The 27,005-nt window shown below is 41.8% G+C and overlaps 1 protein-coding gene across 6 annotated transcripts; it reads left to right on the top strand.

Moving 5' to 3' along the window:
* The first annotated feature begins 7,986 nt into the window (after positions 1 to 7,986).
* Positions 7,987 to 25,321, top strand: HMGXB4 (HMG-box containing 4). 6 transcript variants are annotated; one of them, XM_035126687.2, is made up of 11 exons: positions 8,049 to 8,181; positions 11,032 to 11,137; positions 11,703 to 11,848; positions 12,870 to 12,945; positions 13,899 to 14,896; positions 16,526 to 16,607; positions 18,537 to 18,601; positions 18,879 to 18,984; positions 20,146 to 20,315; positions 21,183 to 21,305; positions 23,541 to 25,321. In XM_035126687.2, exons 2-11 carry the CDS (start codon positions 11,107 to 11,109, stop codon positions 23,583 to 23,585), a joined length of 1,842 nt encoding a protein of 613 aa, XP_034982578.2. In that variant the 5' UTR covers positions 8,049 to 8,181; positions 11,032 to 11,106; the 3' UTR covers positions 23,586 to 25,321. The 6 variants fall into 6 exon arrangements, with proteins under 6 accessions (XP_034982583.2, XP_034982578.2, XP_034982584.2 ...); XM_035126688.2 differs by lacking the exon at positions 8,049 to 8,181 and adding an exon at positions 8,282 to 8,421; XM_035126691.2 differs by lacking the exons at positions 8,049 to 8,181; positions 11,032 to 11,137 and adding exons at positions 12,460 to 12,577; positions 13,528 to 13,639 and having other exon boundaries at positions 11,739 to 11,848.
* The last annotated feature ends 1,684 nt before the right edge of the window (positions 25,322 to 27,005 follow it).

The following is a 27,005-nucleotide window of genomic DNA, read 5'->3' as shown; positions in this document are numbered from 1 at the left end:
GAATAGGTTTTCAGGTAGAAAGGTGTGTAAGTTGGAAAAGATTTCAGTTTTTCAGAAAGGTATATTAAGGGGAGAAAGTCCAACTACATAGCACTTGAACTGAACACTGCAAAACTTTAGGGACAGTAAAGTTCCTCTCCTTCCTCTATAACTTTTAACAGAACTTGTTTCACCTCATGTCAGAGACAAGACAGAGGAGGAGTGGTGGTGGCCACCTCCCCAGCCTAAACCTTCCAGAGAAAAGGAAGACAGTATAGATTTACAACAGTGGTTTGCGGGAGGTCATAGCACAGAGGCAGATGAAGGGCAAAGTTGGGAAATAATGGGAGAGGAAGAGGAGGCAGAGATGGAGCAGGTGGCTGACACATTAGCATTCCAGACCTGCCCCCCTCTCCCAGAACCCGGTGGGCATTGAAAGTAGGAGAGCATAGGGCTCGGAGACAAATGACCCTAAATGGCCACAATAAGGTGGGTGCTGCTGTTGACGATTGAGGAAGTGAAGAGAAGGGGGGGGGTGAATTACTTGGAGCAACACCATTACTCCAAGAGGCTGCATTTCTAAGCCTCTGTCTGTGAATATTGAATAAAAGACATTGGTAAGAACTTTCCCTGTCTTATCTATTCCTGGCAGCCTTCCGTGGGGGGATCAGATTCCCTGATGCCTGAGACCTCCCTCCCTTCCCTTCCAAACATCAGCAATCATGTATAGTGGGGATGGAGAACTGAAGAATGCATCAGATAAGACCTTCTAGATTCTAGAAGATCATCATGATGCTGGATCTATTGAGTAAAAGTTATGAACAAGTTGCATGGGCACCATTTTGGACAGGAGCTGCACATATATGATAAGCTTTATAATTTGGCCCATAGAGTCATCTGTTTATTGATGTTGATGTTGGTTAAACATTTAGTTGGGGTTGGAAATTATTTTAATTTGGGTATAACTGTAAACTGTTTATTATTGTTATTATTGTTGTTATTATTGGTTTCTATTGATTTATTGGTTTGTTTGCTGTTTGTATAGGATATTTTGTTTTTTAATGTTTGATGCTTTGTTGTGTTTTTATTTATGTTGTAAGTTCCCAGAGTTGCTGGGGAAATCCGGCAAGGTGGACAGGATATAAATTTTATAAATATTATTAAAATTATTATTATTCTTTAACAAGAGAGGCCTGCTGGAGCACACTCAAACTGCTCTGGCCAAGTGCTCCCAAATCTTGCTCCAAATGTAGTACTGTTAGTCTACAGCAGTGGTAGAAAACTTCTGGTCTATGGGGCAAATATACTGACCTCTCAGTATAGCTGGCCTCTCATAACATAATCATGTTAAGTATAGCCTAGTGAAAAATTGAGTTCCTGGCATACAGGTAGAGCAGCATTCTGTGCCCTTTAGTGCTGTTGTTCTAATTTCCCAGTATCTGAAATCTAGTTAAACGAAGAAATTGAGGAAGAAAGACCAATATCACAGTAATATAGTGGGGAAACATATATTTGCTTAAAGAGGAATCTACTCAGTAGGGCTGGTTCATGTTTAATGCACACTTTCATGTTTAATGCAGACTTTCAGTGTTTGGAAGGGCGTTCGTGTCTTGCTGTGATTATACGTTAGGCAACTGTGGCAGGGAAGAAAGTGTGTGATTCTAATCAGAATTGCAGTGTAAGAGACAGAGGAGTGGAAACCTTGTTTAACAGCACCACCAAGGGGCCATGTGCATAAGCATGATTCCCCCCCCCCTTTAAAATATTTGTATGCCACCTTTAAGGTTTAAAAAACGACCCAAGATGCTGTAAAGTTCAAATGCAATACAATAGAAGTCAGGGGGAAATAAACCAACCAGACCAAATTAATATTTTTAAACTATTTTTAAAAAGCAAGAACACAGTTGAAAAAAGCACACATAAGCAAGCAACAATTGAAAAAAGCACACATAAGCAAGGATTATCATAAAATCTTGAAGTGTTAGGGTCTACCAAAGCACAGCTGGTAAAGTACTGTACAGTATTCCAGAAATGTGGGGGCACTGCAAGAAGGCCCTTTCCGTTGTGCCCCCCAGTTGAGATGGCATGTGCATCTGTTTTTTGTTTATTGCTGATACTATTTTTTGAATTATTTAAATACAGTATTTGCTTTTCACTCTTGTCTCTTTGTAAACCACTTTGAGTTTTTACAATCAAGCAATATATACAATTTATGAAATGAGTAAAATAAGAAAATCTAGGCACGATTAAATCTATTCTGAAGGAGCTGAATGTGGCATTGATCAAGAACAGAGATAACTAGAAACACTGCATATACATTGCCATAATTAGACAGTAGCAGTCAACTTCCAGTGCAAAATGGATTCATTGGTTTTCACAGGGCATTAGACTATCACTTTGTCTATTTCCAAAGGTAGAATTTGATTGCTATATTTCAGAGACACCACTCTCATCTTACTAGGTCCTCCACATAGGTATGTGTGCGTACACATATTACACTTCCTGCGCACACATTCTCACTGGGCCTAGAAAATCCCATTTTTGATGTAGACACTGGGAACCTTCAAGCAATTAGCAGACCACAGTGCAAGATTAGGCTGCAATTGGCTTGGTGGGTCGCAAGCTTTAAACCTACCCTAAATCTATTCCAAAGCTCACTCAGCCAATACAACTGTGCCTTGTAAGCAAATGCAGTAACAGTCACAGACTGGAGGGGTAAGATTGTACGACACCTCTGTTGTCAGACACTCACTTTGCTGCTACAGAATGTTAGCAGTTATTCAATCTTCCTGCATCAGAGCAAGAGGTGAAACACCGAGAAAGACTATAGCTCTGCGGGGAGAGTGCATGATTTGCCTGCAGAAAAGCCCAAAGTCAATCCCCAGCATCTCCAAGTGGGTATAGGAAATATTCTTGTCTGAAACCAGGGAAACCCGCTGCCAGTCAGTGTAGACAATACAGAGCTAGATTGACCAATGGTGTGATGTGTTATAAAGCAGCTCCTTATGCAAGGACCTCTCCACTGGCTCAGCTGGGACCAATTGCCATTTGGCTGCCCATAATAATAATTATTATTATTATTTAGCATTTATACCCCACCCATCTGGCTGGGTTTCCCCAGCCCACCCACATGATGCCCACTCCATGATGATGTAACATTATGAAAAAGTTGGAACATGAATTTGCTTTTTGCTTTTCCTTCTTGTATTACGTCTTGTATCTTAGGCTGTAAGCATTATTTTAAAATGGTCTATGGGAAGGGAATATGTAGATGAAGGAAATAAAATATATAGAAAGTGAGAAAGTCTAGTTTCATTGGCTACTAGAAACAACAGGCTACTGAGCCCAAGGAAAATTTGTGGGTGGTTTCTTTAAAATTAAATTTTTCAAGTAAGAATGAAGAATGCAAATTTTAAAAATATCATAGCTTTATATTGATAAGACAACAGGTCATAGCTGCCAAGTTTTCCCTTTTCTCACGAGGAAGCCTATTCAGCATAAGGGAAAATCCCTTTAAAAAAGGGATAACTTGGCAGCTATGCAACAGGTGCTGTGCTGCCTTATCTCAAGAAGAGATGTACATACCCAGAAAGGAAGGGGGAAATCTGTTTTCCTTCTTTCTGCCTCCTCCTCTTCCTAAGATTTGCTGTTCTTGTGCTCAGTCAGCTGCCTGCCTCTCTGAATATTATAGACAAATTCTATGTGAACAAAGCCTTGAAATTCATTTACAGTTGTCATTGGAATAAAAGCATGATAACAGCTGTTCATCCTACTAATTTTACTAGAGCAGTTTATGGGGGTGTTTGAGCATTGATAATGTGCAAATCTATTAGTCATCATAATCTTTTATTCAGGTTTCTTCAACCAGAAACAATTACGGAATGGAAAATAAATAAGCAAACTAACAACGGCCAAAATAGGCAGTGTGTGGGAGACTTTCTGATTTCCTTATTTGTTTGTTCATGTCCGTAGGATGAAAAAGCACTATTACCCCGTTTCCTTTTTTAATACGTAGTCATAAAGTAAGCCATGGCAGGGTTTTTAAGCATTTGAGAAATACAAGACATATCCCAAAAATAAGCCATACTTCCGTGCTACGGAAACCAACCCCCACAGGCACCTCCACTCACAGAGTCACTCTATGTACTGCAGGAGTGCAATCAGCTGTGAAGCGGCGCTCCAAGAGCTCCGCTTAACAGCTGATCGCGCTCCTGCCTTGCTGGCTACATCCCTGCGCTCCGCCTTCTCGTCCACCACCGTCCCTGCCGCTTCCGTGCTTGCCGCCAACGCTGGGCTCACTGCTTCTTCCTTGCCTGGCCTGGCCAAGGAGCTTGGAGCGCCCTGCAGCGGCGGGCGGAGCGTCTGAGCCAGTGGCCTCCGCCTGGCCCGGCCAAGGACACCTGCCGCCCCGCCACCCGGAACCAATGGCTGCTGCAGCGCCGTGCACTCAAGAGAGCCCAGCAGTGCCCTGAGCCAGTGCCCTGAGCCGCAAAAACTGTACCGGTAATAATAAAAAAATAAGACATCCCACCGAAAGTAAGCCACCCTGTGGGTTTTTTTAGGGAAAAAAAGTTATAAGAAGGGGTCTTAAAAAAGGAAAAACACGGTATTGTGGTGGAATAAGAGAGAAGGAGCAGTGTTATTGCAGGAGCAGATCCAAGCCTCTCAAGCTGATTTAATACTTGTGGAAGAGTGTAATATTGTTTTGCTGCAGCACATAATAAAATATGGCTTTACACTGATGGAAAAAGATATACCAGATTTACAGTGAAGGTGCAAGTTTGGATGCAAGTGTATCATGCTAGCTAACAGCCCAATTCTATGTATATTAATTCAGAAGTAAATTTGACTGAATTCAATGGAACTTTCAGGAATCATCTACTAATGTTATCAAAACTTAAACTGGACTCTGTTCCAGTTCTCAAATCTACGATGGCCAAGGAATGCACCTCTCATTAACTGACACTGGAACTTAAAATAGCAGTGCATAAACCAAAAGGGCAAACTATTGCTTGTGGCAGGGATCAGCTGCCCTCAATCAGCTGCATGTGGGAAATGTGCAATTTCCCACATGCAGATAACTCCAGCAGGGCTTGTATTCAGTGCTAAACTTAAATTCAGCACCTTAAGCAAATCCAACTTGTGGCAGGGATCAGATGCATTTAGAAGCTCTGATCAGCAGCTCCTGAACACCTGGCAGTACTTGTATTTGGTGACAAATTTAAAAGGTGCTGAATTCAACTCCTGCTTGCAGAGGATCAATTGGGAGCACACTATAATGCTCGAAATTGTCTTTTCTCCAGTATACCTGAAGGAGCGTCTCCTCCCCCATCGTTCTGCCCAGACACTGAGGTCCAGTGCCGAGGGCCTTCTGGCGGTTCCCTCGCTACGAGAAGCCAAGTTACAGGGAACCAGGCAGAGGGCCTTCTCGGTAGTGGCACCCACCCTGTGGAATGCCCTCCCACCAAAGGTCAAAGAAAACAACAATTACCAGACCTTTAGAAGGCATCTTAAGGCAGCCCTGTTTAGGGAAGCTTTTAATGTTTGATGGATTTCTGTATTTTAATGTTTTGTTTGAAGCCGCCCAGAGTGGCTGGGGGAACCCGGCCAGATGGGCGGGGTATAAATAATAAATTATTATTATTATTTTCATAATTTGGCTTGGAAGACACATAATAGAATTTTCAAAACACTTCTGTGAAACTAGAGTAAAAAGTGAGCTCATCGTGTAAGCTTTGTGTGCTGTATTAGACAGCATTTCAGTAACTTTACGTAGCAAAGTGTTTTGAATTCTAATGACTAAAATTCATTTCCTTCAAAGAAACAAGACATTTCTATGATTAAGACTGAAAGAAAAACATATGCTTTCTCACCCCCACATACAATCTGGAACACAACCTAACCATGCCTCTAAACCATTTGCTATAACTAACCTTCAAAGGAAGTACATTTATGCCTAATTATTGGAAGCAGAGAGAAAAGCTTTCTACACTTTCCCCTGTCCCTATTCACTAATCATATGTCTGTCTCATCTATTCTATGTCATCATCATCCTGGTTTTCAAATGTGATACAAAATACACTTCCTTCAGCCTCTAATGGTAGAATTACTTCCTATACTTGTGTTTATTGATAGCTTGTCTACATAGCCCTGTAATTTGAAGCAGTTCTAGATTTGTTTCATGATAATGACTAATTGGAGGCAGAAGTAGTTTTAAGGGGGAAACTAGCAGGTAAACAATAGTGGATTATATTGTTCCAGGATAAAGAACCTCCAGCCCATGGATCAATTTTGCTATTCTGGGGTACCAAATTTAGCCCATGACATCATTTTCCTAAAAACCACACCTGTGAAAACTGTCCTTCATGATTTAATGCTGTGTGCTCAGAAGAGATAATAGGCAATGAATGTCAGGCCAGTCCTCTATTTGATGAGTCCTCTATTTAAAGCGCTATTTGGTCTAACTCAGATTAAATATGAATTACTATCAGAAAGGAGGGTGGGGTCCTGAAGTTGCCCATTGAATGTTAGAAGCTAGATAGCAGACTAAGCATGGTCCTAGGTCACCGTCTTCTCCACTATGGTGAAATGTATTGTATTTCAACATAAATTGTACTACTTGTTATGAGAAGTGCATGAAGGTAAAGGTACCCCTGACAATTAAGTCCAGTTGTGAACGACTCTAGGGTTGTAGCGCTCATCTTGCTTTACAGGCCGAGGGAGCTAGCGTTTGTCTGATTCCACACAGTTTTTCTGGGTCATGTGGCCAGCATGACTAAGCCGCTTCTGGCCAAATCAGAGCAGCACACGGAAACGCTGTTTACTTCCTGCCGGAGCGGTACATGTTTTATCTACTTGCACTTGACGTGCTTTCAAACACCTAGGTTGGCAGGACCTGGGACCGTACAACGGGAGCTTACCCCGTTGCGGTGATTCAAACCGCCGACCTTTCTATTGGCAAGCCTAAGCGGCACAGTGGTTTAACCCACAGTGCCACCTGTGTCCCTATGAGAAGTACATAGATAGATAGATAGATAGATAGATAGATAGATAGATAGATAGATAGATAGATAGATCAGGATGTGCAAATTTGTGCCTTTTTTTTTTTTGCTAACAAGTTTCATCTGGGGGGGAGTGATGTGTAAGTGGTTAGTAATGATGTAATGTGCTAGTGTAAACATTTTTCAGTTTTGAGTAACAACAGTGGTGAACCCCAGCAGAAAGTAAACACTGGGTGAACACTTGGTTGAAAAAAAAGGGGTGCTAACATTCTCTAATTGGACACGGAGGGAAACATAGTATGCCTGAGAGTTCAGGTCATTCCTTCCTCTTCTTTTCCCATACCTGCTCCACATCCTGATCCAATTAAGAGCTGATCACAAATTGGACTAAGGTTGAGTTCCCTGTTTCACCCTATACAACATAACTGCTTAAACCTTCTTTGAGAATCGTAGTGAGACCTGTGCTACACCGCCAACTGCCGTCTAGGTACACGAGGAAACCTTTAAACAAAAAGACAAATCACTAACAAATGCCTCTTTGTATTCACGTATTTGAGGACGGGCAACGCTACGGAGGTTTATTACGGTAGGAAGCAAGTTCCACTGTAGTTCCACTTCCACTGTAGTTACCCAAATTCTGCACAAAACCGGGGGGGGGGGAGGTCCCATTTCTGTACATATACGGGGACTTGATTCCGAGCAGACATGCCTAGGATTGAACTATAAACAATCCTATAAACTCTGGCTCTCCAGATTCTACTGTACATTTACTTCCCCATTTTCTGAAGAAAAATAAAAATTGCAACTCAAAGGGGTGCTAGAACCGCCGCTCGGTAGCATCCTGAGCACCAGCTTTTGTACTTCGCTCGCAGAAGCCCAAACACCTGGCAAATCGATGCACTCGGCGCCAGGTTCCAGCCTCTGCTCTCTTAACGGAGTCGAGAGCGGAGGAGCTCGGCGCTCGGCTGCTTCGCCTTAGCGGCTGAAACTGGCGGGCGTCCCTTTCCCACACCAAGATGGCGGCCGCTCGAAGCGGCGAGGCGATCTGAGTCTGGCCGCTCCCCCACCCCCTTCCGCCGCGGGGGAGGGAAGACAACCTTCTGCCGGGAGGGGGCAGGTCGCTCCGTTATCTGCCCGCCGCCACTCGCTGCGTCGACAAATTCCTCCGCCCCGTTCCGGAGGCTTCTGAAGCCCGCCTGGGGTGAGCGCGCGAAGGGCGAGGGGCCACAGGGCGGCCAACGGCCGGGGCCAGTTCAAACTGAGCAGGCGGGAAAGGGGTCGCGCGGGGTTCTTGCCCCCACCCACTCGAGGGGCGGGTGCGCATGCGCAGTGGGCGTAGCGCCTGGGCATCCCGGGGGCGAGCGGGGTTTGCCGACAGAGGGCGTTGCTGCGCGGCTTGGACCAGGTGCAGTTCAGAAATGGGCAGCAGCAGCAGCCGCAGGTGAGGAAGCGGCCGGCGTCGCGGGCTTGGCCGCTGCTCTTGCCAGCTCTGGGTTCGGGTGCTGTTCCGTGCAACGCCCCGCAGGCTCCGCCCGCTGCTGTTTTCCGGCCACTGGGGCGATAATAATCGAGGCATTGTCCTTTGTCGGGAGTGATGGAAACGATCCTCGCCCCTTCTTAAAACTAGCAGGGGCGGGAGTTGATTTTAACAAATAAAGGGGTGTTGTTGCTCCTGGATCTCTGGCATCCTTCTGTGGTGACTTGTGTCGAGCCGGAATGTGCTCCGCTGCCGGGCTCCGAACTCGGGGGCCTTTGTGGAGCTTCGATTAGATGCTCAGAATGAATGAATGGGATGGTGGCAGACTGGTGCTGAATGGGGGAGAAATGCAGGCTTTGACCCGGCCAGAAGGAAGCAGCGGGGCATGGTTGGGCTCCAGGTCAAGAGTAAAGAGCTGGCCGAGGGCTTGCCGCATGGGGCTGTGCTGCTCCACAAGGACTTGGGTGTCTGCCTATTCTCGTAAGGGTGTCATATCAGGAAATAAGAGGCATCTGCTGGCCCTAATACAGTATTCAGAGGGTTGCTACCGGTAGTAGAATTGTAGAGTTGGAAGGGAGCAAGGAATCTTTTGCCCAACTGGGGCTTGAACCCATGACCCCGAGATTTAAAAGTACTGTATCATGCTCTGTCAACTGAGCTAACCCAGATGTGTGAACAAATAGAGCTGTTAGAGGGAGAATAACGCTGGAAACATAAGTTGCCCTTTTCTGATCTTATAAAACTTTGTAAGTCCCTTGCAGTTGAGTAATGGGTGGCTGCCTTTCTTCACATAACCAATGCCTGTGTGGACTTCATGGTATGGGCGATAATGTTCCCGTACTGCTTGTGGTATACCACTCTTCCGGGCACCATGTCATTTAAAACTGTTTCCGATAACTATTGTAGTCAAATGCTTGATAGCCTATTTACTACTGGCAAGTTGGAAAACTCAGAAGTATTCCTATGAAAGATGGCTGCGTGATGTAACAAAATTAAATTGCTGGGGTTGTTAAAATCACTTGAAAGGTAACTTGCAAGCGCTGGTTGTGAGCACCCATCAGAAGTAAATCCTACTTTGTTCAAGCCCACTTATTGCTAAATAAGTGTGTATAGAATTGAGTTGTCAATCCTGTAAATCGTCCAGTTCTCCCTGCCTATAACCAGGGAGCCCTGCTTTGTACATGGACCAATTCTGCTGAGTTACAGCTTATTGTATGATTGTCTGTGTGAGGCCTGACCTTTAAGTACATGAAGAAGCAGAGGCTTGTTTTCTAGCTTATATGCAAAAACAAGGTAGGTTTCTGAGCTCCCTTTATTCTGTTAGTGAATTTGTTATGAATGCATCATAAATAATATGCATCAGAACAAATTACTGAGGGAATTCTAATATGCAGATAACTATTCTTCAAAGTCTTCTTCATCAGGTGAAATATTATTCCATTCACAGGCTGAAATATTCTTCAGGAACTTAACCCACTAGTTTACATTAAGATCTCTAACAGCTGATATCGGTTAACATCTTGTATTTTTGAATTGTTTGTAAAATACATTACTATAAGGAGGTCAAAACTCCCCCTTTTAAAGAACCTATGCTTTAATTCAGCATTTTTATTACAGCTGTATATAAATGCATTCAAAATTCAAATGGTTTATACAGGGGAAATCATGTTTATCCAGGAGCTGAATCCTTTTAAATTATTGTGAGACTCAAAATAAAAACCGCACAACTATGCTTTGAGAGATATTGCATGTCTGTCATTTTAAGGGGGATAAAGCATTATTCAAGAACAGAAATAGCAAGTGCCCCACTTCCTGAATCAGTATCCTTCCTGAGGCAGGTTGGGGAAATCCTGAGCATCTGAGGTGACAGAGACTGGAAATGCTGCAGAGGCCCTGGAAAAAGGACTGCTTCTTTCAGTTTTCTCTTTCTCCTCCTTTTCCTTCCCTTTTCCTTCCCCAGTTTGGTACTCTGAACAACACCTGTGGGAATAATAGGACTAATGCATACTATTGCTGCACCATCACTAGCTTCTAAAGTTTGACATCACTGAACATCACACAGGACTGAAAAATTAAATTCTTCTCTCCAGTCAATTCACTTTATCCTAGAATAAGATATTATAAAACTCTCATTCCCTCACCTCCATGGCTCTTACACACTTTCCTTTAAAAAAATGCAGGATTCAATACAGTACTCACTCTGAACATTTTTGTAACAATACAAAAGCCCAATATAGTTATTTGGTCACTGTCCTTGTGTTTCATTGAAATACTGTATATCACATGGTGTTAATCTGTTTAAAACTAGTGGAACACAGGCTTAGCTCTCACCTTGAAAAACATTCCTCTCCTGACTTTTAACATGAAAATCAGCTGAACCAAACCGCCTGCTGAATCTGGGATCTTTCTCCAAGCCCTGGAATGTCTGGAGGATAAAGATAAACTGCTGAGAAGGCACACCACTTCACCCTCCTGCTTCCCATTTCATTCTTTTTAAAAAAAATCTTCATTCAGTCCCCTTCTGCATTATGATTCCACTTTATGGGAGGGTTATTCTCATTCTCTGTTTCTTAGACCTTGTCCTGTAGACGGGAACGGGGGAAGGAGCCCAGGCGTGGCAACACATTCCCAGGCCCCTGCAGGACCACCATGGCTTATGATGACTCCAAGAAAAAAGAAGGTAGGATTGTTTCATAATCTGAGAGGTGTTACAAGGAAAGTACAACCCCCCGTCCGTGGAGTGAGAGACTAGGAAAGAAAGCCAGTGTCCTGCATGGATTGGGTTTCTGCAGCATTCCAGATCCCTCCCTTATACTCGGAAAGTTAAGTGTACCTGGATTGAAACATGAGTCTCACAAGGAATAGCTCCAAAGTGCTGATTAATTTTTATCAGGCTTGGCCACAAGCAACACTTCCTAACCCTTGTCAGCTCCGTAGAATTATAATTGGATTGGGGACTGGATCCAGACCTTCAACACAACACAACACTGATGCCTAGGTCCTCATTTGGCTGAGAAGCCTTTTCAGTTCTTGCTATCCAAGGGGGGGAAACCCAAGAGTAGGAATAAAGCTTCAGCTTTTGATACGGCAGCCTAAAGCATTTCCCTAAAGGTTTGGGGCAGTGCTTTACAGTAGTGAGTAGATTTTGTGTGTGTGTGTGACTGTGACTGCTTGCTTCCTCTTGTGCATAGTGTTTTCTCTTGTGCATAGATTATTTCTGACCATGCCAGTGTTTCCTCCTTCAGACTGCTTAGAGAGCGACCGAATTGATGGCGTGGGACTTGTAGCTGGCAGAACCCAGCGAGAAAAGAAACGTTCCTACAAAGACCTGCTTCGAGAAGAGGAGGAGATAGCTGCTCAGGTCAGGAAGAATTCACAGAAGAGGCTGAAGGTGAGAGAGTCTGAGAAGAGAATGGGAAAAGCTTGCCAGTCCAACTTTGCCTCTCTCCCACCCAATTTGGACTGCTCTGTTGGTAGTAAATGCCACATTAAGAGAAATGAGAGAACAGGATTCTTGGGGTTGTAGAAACATATTTAGAAGTCATACTACCGTGTTTCTCATATTATAAGACACGTCTTATATTTATTTTTTCCTCAAAAAAACACACTATGGCTTATTTTCAAGGGATGTCTTATTTTTTTCCTCCTCCTCCTGCCGCGGCCAGCATTGCTGCTGCTCCTATCACTATGTCTTATTTTCGGGGTATGGCTTATATTCCTTGAATGCTTAAAAATCCTGCTATGGCTTATTTTATGGGGATGCCTTAAAATATGAGAAACAGGGTATTTCCCTATTTTAGAAAGTTCTATAAAATGGCACCCCCTTCTAAAAACTAGGATGAGATGAATGTAACTTTTTATCATCCACTCATCTTAAACTGTTGTTTGAATTAGAGATTGAATGATCATTACAGAATAGAAATTATTCTTTTGGATGCATAGGTCATCATTATATTGTTGCAGGATGCAAACTGATATGTTGTTGTTTGCCTGATTCTGCAGGTAGCCTGAAAAATAATGAGGTGTGACCTATCTCATTCAATTCCCTGGGGATGTTAACACAGACAGCTTTTCCTCAAAACATTTCCTTTGACCTGAAATCTCTCCTATTAGTCTAGAGGTGATTATTTGAGCTTTGTTTTTGTTTTGTTTTCTAAATCTTCAGCTTGGAAAAGTTGTTTTCCACTCTTAAACAGGGAAGTTCTGCTTTCTCTTGAGAATATCAATTCACATGGCAACTCAGACCATCTTCTGTTTCAAAGCACAGAAATGCCATGCCATAGAGAGCATTTATGTTAGCTAATGTGAATTCTATGATCATCTGTATTAGAAAAGAATATGTATATGCCTTCATTACTTGGTTCTTTTTCTTATTTCCAAAATGCTGTTATCTTCTTTTTCTTCTTTTGTAGGAAAGTGACATTTTCTTGCTGGGGACAGACGCTTATAAGAAGAAGAGGAAGCACTCCAATGAGTACTATTACAGAGGTAAGAGTGGAAGCAACATAGGAAGGGATATGGCAAAGGAGAAAAGTTGAGTGGTGATTTTAAGGTTCAATTTGTACTTCTAAGGTTCTGCCAATAGGCTTTGTGCTTCCTGGAGGTAAAGTGATAGATTGCCAGGTCTTTTTCCACAAAGCTTCCAGTCCAAAGGGAGAGGCCAATCAGTGAAAGGGAGGCAGCTGCATATATTGCATATTCACTTTGTCTGCTAATTTATTTTCATTTACTTACAAAAATATTTATATACCACTGTTCATAAATAGCATCAGGGTAGCTTACAACATTCACACATAAAACCATACAATAAACAACAAATAAAGTTTAAAAGTCATAAATCAGCTAACTGTTATGGAAATGGGTATTCTTAATTGCTTGAATAAGCCTGGTGGAATAGAAAGGTTTTCAGCAGACATTTAAAGGTTGAAACAGAAGGTGCCTGATGAATCCATTGGCAGGGTAATTCCACAGGGCTTGGTCGAGGCTTGGTTTTGTGTTGCTGTCAAATAAGCCTCACCAACTTGGGGAACAGCCATGTGGTCGACTTTCATGCCTGGCCTCCCATCACAGGTGTCACTGGCTTACCGATAGGAGAAGAGGCAAGATCAGCTGTCAGTGTGTTTGTTTATCACTGCCACCTCCCCTCTCCCAGAATGTTGCACTGACACCACTCACAGGTCAGGTAAGAGCTGCCAACCATTACTGAATACACCAGAAACAAACAGCCTCTTAAAAACCAATGTGTCCTTATATTTCAGCCTCGCCAATTGGCCTCACTGATTTATAAACCAAAATTGATTTACTGTAGGATAGTTCTTAGCAGTTCAAGGCCGAATATCTTCACCTGGACATGAGGCCATGAAGATATGACGGTGTGCAAGTGAAGATGCGTTTGTTGTTGGGTACACTTCCATTGATCCTCCTTCTCTGAACTCTTTCAGAACTTTCTTCGTTTGAGTTATCCCTGCCTTTGGAATCGTCTGCAAAGAAGAGGAAAAAAGTAGTGACAACCCCACCCTCTGCTGACACTGCTATGGATCTGCTTAAGGCCATCACCTCGCCTTTGGCCACAGGCTCCAAGTCCTCGAAGAAGACATCTGAAAAGTCATCTCATTCTTCACTCTCTGCCTCTGGCCATTCAGAAGGCAAGAAGGAACACCACAAGAAAAAGCTGAGTGGCAGTAGCAGTGACCTGTCCTTGGATGAAAGTACTTTCCACAAGTCCAAAAAGGTGAAGCCCCCCTTTGTGAACAATGAAACGTTGACCTTGCGTGAACCTGATGGCTTAAAGATGAAACTCATCCTCTCACCTAAGGAGAAGGGGGGAAGCACAACAGAGGAGCCCTTTCCACATCCGTCAGCCACAAAGAAATCCTCTAAGAAGTCAGCTCGGGATGAACAGGGATCGTTTCTCCCAAGTCATGATTCACATGGCTTTTTGAAATCATCCCGAAAGAAGCACAAACCACTGGAGAAGGATCCACATCCCTCTCCAGCTGCTGAGAGCTTTAGCCCAGACACACCCCTCTTCCCCGAAGGCCAAAGCAGTGAATTTGAGCTTTCAGGCCTGGAACCACAAGCGGAATCAGGTTCGTCCTCTGGAGGTGAACTGGAAGCTGGAGAGCTAGTAATTGATGATTCGTACCGGGAGATAAAGAAGAAGAAGAAATCAAAGAAGAGCAAGAAGAAGAAGGACAAGGAGAAGCACAAGGAAAAGAAGCATTCCAAATCCAAAAAGAGTTCTGGGCTTTCTGGGCTTTCCTCTTCACTGGCAGTAGCAGAAGTAACAGCACCACTCCCAGTCTCTCCAACCAGTGCGCAGTTTGCCGTTCCTGCCCCTCCTCCTCCACCGCCACCTGTTTTCCATACAGATGGCCAGAGTGAAAAGAAGAAGAAGAAAGAAGAAAAGGAGAAGGTTGAAAAATTGGACAAAGAAAAGGTAAAAAGGAAAAAGTGGCAGCACAAGTGGGTAATTAGAAATGCTGAGGACTGTTGTTCCCAAAATAAAGGGCGCTAGAGTGTTCTTTGCGGTTTTGTTAGTTAACTTCAAAAATAGGAACCGAATATATAAATTATCTTGATTGTTGTCTTCCTGAACTTCAGACAACCAGAAACACTCTCAAGGAGTACACTCCCCCCCCCAATGTGTTCAACATTGAAACAAATCAGTTTCTGCTTTAGAAATATTTTGGTAAAAGTAGCTGGTAGAAGTACGGTAGCTATTTTATTCATTGATGGCAGCCCTGTGCTGCCCAGTAGCTGAAGCTCTTTGAGTCATGTATATAAACATTGATAAAATGCAATGAGAATAGCAAAACAATTACAGAATAAAATTGCAGTATAAAACACAACACATCAGATACAAATCAATAAAAGTTAAGTACAAATGGGCAGTGAAACTTTTAAAATCAAAACCTCAAAATGCAGAAAAAACCAGTGTGGATAAAAAATTACATTTGTAATAAATCAGATTTTTTTTGTTTACACTGCATTTTTAAAAAATTATATCTACTGTGTTTCTCTTAAATAATAACTATAACTAAATAATAATAACTAAGTAATAACCAATAATGACTAACGCTGATAGAAGCATGATAGTGGTAAGAAAGAAAGAGTGGTTTAAATGGTATTGTTTATGACCACCGCAGCTAGAGTGGTACAGTATATCCAAAAAAAATGAAAGAAAAAGAGATACTCACAAAAGAAATTTGGCAGAATAAATTGATAGAATACACAGAATTAGTAACTGACTGTGAATTTAAGAAATAAGGATGAGTCTCAGATAAGATGAGTGGTATATTACAGGGTATAATAGTCAATTTAACCTACAAGTAGGAATGAACATATGAGGAGCAGATAACACTAACTAAAGGAATGGGTAGAATAATACAATATGCAGCCGACAAAAGACTACCGAAAATGCCATGGAGGAGATGGACTGGGAAGTCTGAAGATAAGAGATAAATGATGAATATTGTATAATGTATATATAAGTTGTAAAAATGCATTAAAAATAATAACAAATGGTATTGCTTAGTTGTAAATTAACAATAGTCAGATTCCCACCATTGTTTAGGAAATAGGAAGAAGTATCAGTGGGAAACTTTATTTAAATCAGACTTACATTGACTTTTTCCCTTTTTGATATAAATAACCTTGACGCTAAGCAATCTATTGATTAAAAATCCATTAAAACACATGGGAAAATAAAAGTACTTGCCTGCTACTGAAAAGGTTACCAAGTATGCACCAGGCATGCCTTTCTGAGAAAGATGATGCAGTGCTGCCACAGAATATCTTCTCTTTCATATCCATCCTCTGGGTCTCATTTGGCACTTGCACTCAGAGAGGCCTCCAACAATGACCTCAAGGACTGAGTAAGAATATAAGTACCGTAGCTAGATAACATACATCATACAAAAAGTCAGCTTGAAATTAACCCACTTCTAACTTGTCTAAGAGAATGCACCAGAAGATTATTTTCTTTGGGGATTTCTAAAGGAGCTTGAACATTTTACAACATATTCCAATATAAACTTCTTGCTTTCTTTTTCCTCTTCCTGATTAGCCAAAGAAGAAGAACATGTCTGCCTACCAAGTATTCTGTAAAGAGTATCGTGTGAACATTGTGGCTGAGCATCCAGGAATAGGTAATAGAAGTGTCCGGTAAGGTTTGGGAGATATCCAGTTGTGGCATCCCACTTGGACACACTGCACTTCACTTTCTCTCTTTCCCCCTGCAGCCCATCTGCTCCAGAGAATTGGGGGACCTTTTGGAAAGGAGAGGTAGGGGAGAGATAGGTAGGGGAATGCCTGACATTTTTACTGGCACGATGTTGGATCCTGCCCATTGGGCCACTGCAAAATGAAAGCACAAGCTGTGGAGAAGAAATGAAGGAACTTTGTCTGCTCCAGCTAAGGCTCTGTGTTCCCATTATGAATCTGGGTGATACACTTTTTCAAAAAGCATATAACCAATCATTCTGGGCAGTCTCTTTGGTATTAGTGGCAGCAAAAATAAAAATGGCACTAAGAGTTGTAATGCAAATGCCATTCTTCACTACTTGGTCAAGGTGTGATTATCAAGCAGGACATTCAAAAGTCCTTTACTCAGGCTGTTTCAAAGTATTCAATGATGGCTCTGTGCACATGACTTTTGGAGCTTGGGGAGTCTAGATCAGCATACTTGTCTCCTCTGCAGAACCCCATGTAAAGGGACTGAAGGGTTTTTTTCAAACTTAAGAAACACAGACATATCAGACCTCCAGATCCCTGTTAGAAACGGGCAATTGTGGCTTATGTCATAAACCAAAAATGATTAGCACCCTTGCTAGGAACAAACATGTTAGCATTTAAATTGTGAATACTAGGAGGTTAGGCAGACATACAATATTTTTTCTCTGGGTAGATGACAGGATTAAATGCCATGCATAGCAGTGGAAATTACCTTCCATTCTGCTGTCACATATCCTCCCAAGCATAGAATTCTGAATTTCTTGGCTCTTGGTACTTTCCACTTTTTGTCCCAAGTCCTGACCACGTAGCATGCATTACAACATTGTGTGGGATGGACTCAGACCAGCCACTAATGTAAGAGAGCTTTAAAGGGGGGATTAGACAAACGGCTCTACTAGAAAAATTAACCAATAAGCTGAAACTGACACGGGGACAAATAGAAGAAGATGACTTCACCCAGTATGGTTCCCTTTATCACATACACAGCCCAAGAAGACAATGACAAAAATCCACCACCAGCATACAAATCAATATGGCTAACCTGATCCAAAACACCTACCCACCCCACTCACACACTAAACAAAAACCACTGCAGCCAACCACAAATGAACAACCATACGCTAGGCCAACCCCAACCTCTCTCGCCACCAAAGGAACACAAGGGAACAACAGAGAACCTGCACAAGTGACACTGACAAACCCCCACACACACATATTAAGTAAAATAGAAACATCGTCACCTGACACCCCCCATCTACTTCTGTCCCCCTTTCTTCCCAATGTCTTAGCAAATGAAACCGATTTGTAAAAATTTACAAATCTGTAACAAATCTGATTTCTGTAAATCAAGAAAACCTTTAATAAAAAAGGGGGGATTAGACAAATTCATAGAGAATAAGGCTACTTTTCATGATGGCTGTGTGATACCTCCAGAATCAGGTCAGTATACCTCTAAATATTGTTCATTGGGGAACAAAAGTGGGAGTGGTACTGTACTCAAATAGAAGAAGATGACTTCACCCAGTATGGTTCCCTTTATCCTCCTGGTGGGCTTTCCATAGGCATTTAGTTGGCCCCTGTGGGGGAAAGATACTGGGCTAGCTAGGTCTCTGGTTCCAGCAAGGCTCTTCTTATATTCTTGCTCAAATTCCTCGCTGTGATTTCCCCCCCCCCCCCAACTGTTCCATCGATTGTTATTCCATGTATGCAGGCAATAATGAGAAATTTTAGCATCATATGTATTGTAAACAATGAGTCCTATAACGGTTCAAGTAGTTAACTGAATGTACATAGAAAATCTCTGCTTTTCTCTGAATGGCTTAATTTCTCTGATTCCCCGTTAGATTTTGGTGATCTGAGCAAAAAGCTGGCAGAAGTTTGGAAGCAGCTTCCGGAGAAAGATAAGCTGGTAAATATCTGATAAACATTTCTACAGAAAGTAACACATGTAGGCAGAAAACTGACTTGGTACCACTCCTGGAATCCTGCCACCATGGTAATATTCCAAATCTGTGTATTGCATATCACCTACCCCTGCTTGCGAATGGGAAATGTTTGGTATTGATTCACACACAAACACACACACAATTGGCCAGACATCCTGCTTTACAAGTGCTCCATCTGTATGGTTGAGCAGCTGATGTTGCCTTTTTTAACACTAGTTTTGTTTTCCCTATTCTTTGCAGGTTTGGAAGCAGAAGGCGCAGTATTTGCAACACAAGCAGAATAAAGCAGAGGCTACAACAGTGAAGAGGAAAGCAACCTCCTCAGAGGGTGCACCAAAACTGAAAGGTAACCTCTATATTCCACCGTTTCTTACATACCATTCTTAAAATGAGGCTGTTCAAGTGTAAGATGAGGGTGTCTGTTAGTCCATTTTGAGTGTGTGTGTGTGTGTGTGTGTGTGTGTGTGTAATCCAGGATCTTCAAAGATCATCAGTATTTATCCCACACAGTTTTTGATGGCAGACCCTCCATATTGCTATATCCATGCTTAGTATGAGGGACCCTTTTAAGATTTTGAATTCATTTCATTTTGGGGGGGAAAGAACATTACCTTTGATCTATGCTAAAACTAAACTTACTTTGCTTACTAAAAGGCCTAGGCCACATACACAGACAATAATACTAATTTGGAATACTTTAAAGGCTTTAAATATTTAGGAATGCAGTTTAATGAAAATCATACCTGGGTATCCACAGGACTTCCAAACTATAAGTAAGGCCATATTAAACTATGCTTGCTTTCAAGGAGGTAAGCTAAGATCTGCACTTAAAAGATCTTTCCGGGGAAAGTTATTCCACATGTGGTGTATGGTGCAGAATATAAAGCTGCTCGAAAATGCTGTTGGAGCAAATTCCAAATAGATCTGTACAAATTAGGCCGACAATGTGAAACCTGAATAATTAAGGACAGACTGATTCTCAGTTTCCTTAAGGCTGTTGCTACTGTAGCTGCAAAACAATTGAATACATTTTTTGTTCCAACAAGCTTTTCCCTCTGGATGAAAAGGTTTAAAAACAGTAAAAAATGAACACCTATATTTTGCTTTTTGTACTGTTTTGAAGACCTTTTTAGCTGTTTTGTGGTATGTTTGTGAATCAGCTAGAGCCAAATGTAAGAGATGATTCATAAATAAATAAAACTGCATTAAAAATAAAGTGGGTTAAAGAAATAGTATGGGCTGAACTTCTATAGCCATATAGTTTGGCTATGTAAACTCTGCAGTTGATGCAGAGTTTTCATATTATGGAAAATGCAGAAATAAGAGGAGAGGGAACTTTGAAGTGGCTCTGCTAGTTAGGTGGGAAAGAATTCCTGCTACTTCTGTTACTGGAAAATGATGCATTAGAAAAGTGGCCAGATGTATAATGGATATTCCAGGTCACTTCAGAATTGCAAAGAGGCTGTAAGTAAAAAAAAAAAAAAAGTGTTTTACTTTCTGTTTTCAGCTTCTCTAACAGGGGCACTTTCACCCCATAAGAAGTCTCCATCTAGCACTGTAGTGCTCTCTGCATCACCTGTCAAAGTTCCTGAAACGGATCCCATAGATGTTGCTGCACATCTGCAATTGCTGGGTGAATCTCTAAGTCTTATTGGCCACAGGCTACAGGAGACAGAGGTAGGTGCAGGAACCTTCGCACGTGAATGTAGTCATTTCATTTTTAAACAATAGAGCTGTTATTTTATTCACAAAGTTCAGATAACTAATTGGAATAAGCTGAATTGAACAAGTTTGCCTGTTCTGCATACTGCATTCAGTGCCACATTGAACGAGTGTGTACACCACTCCGTGGAACTTTATTTGCCCCAAGGGCTCTTAGTTGTGTATCAGGACTCCACTTTTGCAGGTTAAGCAAGCTTCATTCCTGAGTTGCCATCATTTAAAAAAAATAAAAATCTCATGGTTTCCAATCCTATGTCAAGATGTTTGGTTGAACCAAGGTTTATATATATAAAGCAGAATAAATGTTTTCCAAAATACATTGCTTGGCTACTGCTGTGTTTGAGGGATTAGATGGAAACTGTTGATCACATTAGTCTAGTATACAAACTACCCGCAGCCATTTCATGGCATCATTCTGAGATGACTGCATGTGCAGAACAAGATGACACGCCCTGCATTACTGCTAATGACATTAAATTAAAATGCCCAAATGGGGATTTTGGCAGCTACCCAAACAGTTTGCCCTGAAATGATGAATCCATTAAGAGTGAAAAGCTCTTGCATTGTAAAGTGGCATGAAGTAACAATCCACCCAAATTGATTTTACCCTTATTTACTAGTTTAACTACATTTCGTGTCTGGATATTCAATTCCTGAGTACATTTCCCTTTATTCGTATTCTTTATTTATTTACTTTTTGCTTTCAGGTGGTTTTTTTGTTTCCAACTTTGTTCATATGACTTACTTCTGCTACAGTCAGGCTCTGCTTCTGGGCTTCCCAAATCTCTTACTACTACTTCTTCTTCCCTTTTTCCTTCCCAGGGTATGGTAGCTGTATCAGGAAGTTTATCAGTGCTCCTGGATTCAATCATTTGTGCTCTAGGCCCTTTGGCATGCCTGACGTCCCAGCTCCCTGAACTAAACGGCTGCCCCAAACATGTTTTGGTAAGTTCTGTGTTGTTTTGGAATGCCAAGGTCTCACACTATTTCTTACAGCTTCCCTCTGCCCATGAAAGGCATGGCTTTTGCCATAATTGTAGCACACACATTCAGCACTTTGCTTTATATGTAGGATACTCCCATGTTAGTACCCTCTTCTCTCACAGCTTAAGGAGTTTCTAGAAAGGAAATGCTGATTGAACGTAGCAGGATTCAAGTTGTCTTTTTTTCCATCTGCCCTTTGCACAATCATGTATTTCTTAGTCCTGGAGTAGCCAGTGTGGTGCCTTCGAGCTGTTGGACTCCAACTCCCATCAGCCCTAGCAAGCATGGTCAATGGTCAGTAACAATGGGAGTTGTATTTACAACATATGGAGGGTGCAATACTGGCACCCATTGGCTGGGTTGAACATACAGTTTGTATGTAATTTGTTGGTGGCGTCCACATGTCTTCCTTGTTGCACTTCAGTCCCACCTTTTCCTGTGTTCAAAGCACACTTTTTTGTATGTGAGATGATGCAATATACACTCCCTACCAGATTTTGTATTCATTGTACAGTGGTACCTTGACTTACGAAGACGATCCGTTCCACAGGCGCAGAATGCGCGCGGGGGGCGAAAAGACTTCCGAGGTTGTCGACTTTGGAAGTCAAAACCTTCGGAAGTCGAGTCGTTCGGATGTCAAGGTATGACTGTATATGAATAGAATATTTAGAGGACTAGTGTGGTGGTGTGGTTAAACTGCTGGACTAGGATTTAGGAGGCCAGGGTTCATATCCCAAGCCTGCTCTGCACCACACTGGGTGACCCTGGGCCAGTCATAGAATTGTAGAGTTGGGAAGGACCTGAGTCCTTTCTAGCCACTGTCTCTCAGCCTAACTTACGGTAAGTCTCAGGGATGTTGTTGTGAGGATTAAATGAGAAGGGGCAAAACTACGCCACCTTGAGCTCATTGGGGCGGGTGGGATATAAATAAATAATGGTTTTGTTATTGAAGGAAAGCTTGTATAAAGTAAAATAAATAAATAGAGGATAGTATAGTGCATTTTAGAAAACAAATTGGCATCCGTATCCTACTTTTTCTCCAATGAATGCAAGGCAACAGAGATGGTACCCCCGTCCCCTGTGGGGTAGGTTAGCATGAGAGGTGGTGGCTGGCTCAAGTTCACCTAATGAGAATTTAACCCAAGTCTCCCCCATTCTAAACTAACCCTTTAACCATCACAGCACATTGGCTGTGGAGCACACCTAATTATGTGGAGGGTTGCTTCATTTGCCCCAGGCAGCTGAAACATGTATTAAAGGCTGTCCCTCCTGCAACCTGCTGTTCATATTTTCTACCAAGCAGGCAGCTGTGTTATGCAAGAACTGCAATTTTATAAAAACATGTCTTGAATTTATTTTAAATATTCATATCCTGCCTTTTCTAGGATGCTCAAGGCACCTTCCATGTTAAAAATTAAAGCACAAGGCAGCAAGCTAATACATTCAGTGCTAAAAAGCAGGAAATCAGTAAAGTAAAACTTAATTCTGAGCAGCAGTCCAGTTTTGCTCGCCGTGGTGAATGTTCCATTGTCCTTTCTTCTCCAGCTTGGAGTTGAGGAAGCAGTGGAGATCATCTCTTAAGACTTGCAGTGAGCTTTGGAGGTTATAACAGAAATCCAGGAAGATATCTGTTCCCCTTTCCAGTTCCGCAGAAGGCTGAGTCTTGCCATTTTGAGTCTCTGTCTGGGGAGGCAAGCTGACCATATTGGCAATGAGTAGCAAAGATAAAGCACACCATCAGTGACCCAATCTTACTGTCTACTCAGAAGTGAATTAGATAGGACCTAACTCCTAGTGTCCTTGGAGTAAACCCCTGCAAGCATCATGGAGCTTATTGCTCATGTGCTGAAAGTCCTGAGGACCACAGATTTTGGTCCAGCTACCAAGACCAGCCAAAAGGGTGCCACAAAATCATTGGTGCTGAAATATTTCTTTATTGGCTTAGTGACAGCTATCAAAGCCCAGGACAAATGAAAATATTCCCCAGTACCTCTGAAAGATCCACAGGCTTTTGTGCATCTCCAAAGGAAGCACTCTGTCTACCCTTGTCATGTCTTTAGGTGTTTGGTTTTTCCTAAGTCATTTGTTCTGCTGCATTAATGTCAAAAGCATGCTTGTGGGGGTTTTTTTTTGTAAGATACTGATTCAATTTAATATGCATTTCTCTCTCTCTCCCCCCCTGGCAAACCTTTCCAGTCAAACACATTGGACAACATTGCATACATCATGCCTGGACTCTGACAGGAAAAGGATAATGGGAAGTGAACAACATGCTGCCAAGTAACAGAAGTGTGTACAGATACACTATCCTGGTATTCTTCCAGAGGACAATGTATAGGGCTTTGAGGTTTTTCTGTCTGTAACATATCAAATAGAATTGTAACTATTTTGCTTGATTTTACGAAAAGTTTCAACCGTAATTTGTGGGAATCGGTTTTTATCTCAGATTGGATGTCTCTACAATTAGAGGTGGGAAATATTTTGATAGATTAGCCTTAATATGGTTGGGGTTTTTTAACGAATTGGTTTTACTTGGAAAAGTCGAGCAAGTTTAATTGAAGAGTTGGCTTGCATGTTGTTAAAAATAATGCTGGGAAAGAAAGTTGAGGGGAATAGTGTTTTGCTGAGGGCTTGTGCTGGCACCAGGAATCCTCATTAAATCTTCCAGTTGTAGGTAGGTTGCTAAATACAGATTCAGCAGGTGTGGTGAGTGAATTCTCAAATTCTTAGGAGAAACAAGGGCTTCTTAAGATGGATAAGTAGTAAATCCTAGTGAAAGCCTGCATCACTTCTTCACAGGTTGTAGCTAATCAATGGATTATGGTATTTTAGCACTGTGCTGGGATATTCTAAAGAGGAGGATCCACAAGGCCCAACTCCTCCTGATTTTAGCTAATTTATCTTCCCCTCTGCTATCTCTCTACCCCCACTCCCAGTACCCTTCAAAAACTAGTACCTAAGGTAACACCATAAAAGATTGAGGGCCGGGGCTCCTCCAGCTCCCTTACAGTTCACATACTGATTTATAATTGCTTATCACCAGCAGTGAACTGACATGGTCCTCCTCTCATGGTGCTGAAATGTGTGTTGTAGAGAGGCAGTGGTTTAAGCTGAAATTTAAGGGCTTTTAGCTGAGAGGAAGAGAATGAGAGGGCAGCTCCTTTATCCCAGCCACAGGATTTAGCGCTTCGAGTGCCTGTTGCTCTTTGAGGAAGCACTTCTCTCACACCTAGGATGAAGTGTGGCATTTTTAACGTGTGTATTTACATTTTCATATACTGCATCTGTAGTAGATTAATTTATATTGTATATTTCTGTATATAGCTTATAATGAAAGCAAAAATCCCCTCCACCAACCATGTATGGAAATCGAGAACTACGTGTTTTTACCTGGATACCCTGCCAAAATTGCATTTTGTCTGCCTTTTTCAGGCATAGGCTGGCAATGAAGGAAATAGTAGCGGTGGGATTTGGATGTTGGATGGAGACAAAAATTAAAAACTTTATATTCTGCCCCAAGTTCCCTTGCCACTTGTTATTTAGAAAACTTAAAAGTGGAAGACAGTTGGATAATTCTGGTTCCAGGACTAGCAAATTAAATAAATAAATTACATGCTCTTTCTTCAGACCCCTAGGGTCTTCCTGGCAGTTTAAAAGCCTCTACTGTACCCACATTCCGCCCGGCTGGCTCAAGCCCAACAGGGAATTGAATATGGCAATAGAACCACCTTTGCATTCCATGTGCTCCACCCACTTTAGGATCACAGTCTCAGTGTATGAAAACTATTTCTGCCCACTTTTTCCAAACTTCTTGGCAACGTTTTAATAAAAAAAGTTCTCACTTTCTTCACAAGTTTTCCCTAGTTAACCCCAAGGGGGACAGGCTAGCTGTATTAGGTGCTATTCCGTAAACAAACCCATGTGCTGGGAGCTAACGTCTTGATTTTTACAGAGCCTTTTGTGTCTCAAGTAACATTTGAGTGGTGAAGAGAATCCTGGCGCAATCACTTTAAACCTGGATAATTGTCAGAAACTTTCTAGAGGAGACATGTAACATTTGGCTTTGAGTCAAAGAGTTGAAGGGGCTCTACTTCAGTTCTGCCATCTGCACTATGGCAAACTTGACTTTTTAAAAGATAAATGTACTGATGTATTTTTATTTAAAATTTGTAAACATTTGTATAATCTGTGTTGTGTGACATTTGGTACTGGAGAGCTTTGAATATACCCCTCATACTTTTTTACATTTGTTATTTCCTGCCATCTAGTCCAAATTGCATTGTATAAATGTTTTGCCTAATGTATATAAACTTTTTTAAAAAAAATCGGAACTTGAATCTCGATTAATTTCATATTCCTCAAGACCACCAATATTTCATCTATGAGATGTTTGGTCTTGGCAAATTACTTTTTTATTATTATTAAAAAATAAATGTTTTACAACATCCCTGTTCATTACCCCCACACTCCACAACTATACAAGTTCTCTTTTTAGTAATTTTTACATGCCTCTGTGTAGTCCATAACTATCCTTCTACTTTCACTCATTCCACCAGTTTTCTTTAGATTGAAAGCAAGCAGTATGATCTACTGGTAACGGTCACTGTGTTAACTCACTGATTGCAATTGGGTTTCTGTTTAATTCTTAAGACTTTGTCAGAAGGTTTAAGACTACTGTATGTCAGAAGGTGTCTTTACATAAACAACACTGGCTAGGAGCCCTTTTTTCCCTAACCTGTTTTTCATGAATTGCTGGTTCTATGGAACTACTATTTTGTTTCATGTTACGCATTTTCATTGATACTATTTTCATAGCTGCCAAGTTTTCCCTTTTCTCGCGAGGAAGCCTATTCAGCATAAGGGAAAATCCCTTAAAAAAAGGGATAACTTGGCAGCTATGCTATTTTTGAAATTTATTATGCAACTACTCGGAGTGCTACTCAGAAAGGTGGCATATAAATGTTTTAAAATAATGCCAAAGTTGCAGGTTTGATCCCTGTATGGGACAGCTGCATATTCCAGCATTACAGGGGGTTGGACTAAATAAATGATCCTCAGAGTCCTTTCCATCTCTACAAATTCTGTGGTTCTGAATGACTTTGTGCCTCCTATGCTGCCCAGGTTGAAATACTGCCCAGTGCTGTAATTGCCTAAATATGAAACAGCCATGAGGAATCCTAGTGTGTTCATTTGAAGAACACAATGGTTCACCTATACCTGGGGTAGGCAACCTAAGGTCCAGGGGCCAGATGCAGCCCAATCACCTAAATCCGGCCCGCGGATGGTCTGGGAATCAGCGTGTTTTTACATGAGTAGAATGTGTCCTTTTATTTAAAATGCATCTCTGGGTTATTTGTGGGGCATAGGAATTCGTTCATTTTTTCCCCCAAAATATAGTCCGGCCCACTACATGGTCTGAGGGACGGTGGACTGACCCACGGCTGAAAAAGGTTGCTGATCCTTGACCTATACCGTATGTTGTCAAATATGGAAACCATTTACTCTTCAAGTGAACATTCCTGTGGGTGATTCTTTTGCTTGTGAGGTTTTTTTGTGGTTAGGCAGGATTTAAACACTCCCAAAGGAAGTTCTAGTGACCGAGAATGCTGGAAGCAGTTTTAAATTTCTATGCGTGTTTTTAATTGCTGTGTTAACTGATGA

Source organism: Zootoca vivipara, chromosome 10 (genome assembly GCF_963506605.1).
Source record: "Zootoca vivipara chromosome 10, rZooViv1.1, whole genome shotgun sequence".
NCBI classification, from domain to species: Eukaryota; Metazoa; Chordata; class Lepidosauria; order Squamata; family Lacertidae; genus Zootoca; species Zootoca vivipara.
This window is presented reverse-complemented; position numbering and strand designations above follow the sequence as displayed.

Bases quoted from the DNA above. Each gene is read 5' to 3' on its own strand.
- HMGXB4 (XM_035126687.2), top strand. From the start codon at position 11,107: ATGGCTTATGATGACTCCAAGAAAAAAGAAG. The intron at 11,138-11,702 runs GTAGGATTGTTT...TTCCTCCTTCAG, and splicing joins TGACTCCAAGAAAAAAGAAG to ACTGCTTAGAGAGCGACCGA. The intron at 14,897-16,525 runs GTAAAAAGGAAA...CTTCCTGATTAG, and splicing joins AAAAATTGGACAAAGAAAAG to CCAAAGAAGAAGAACATGTC.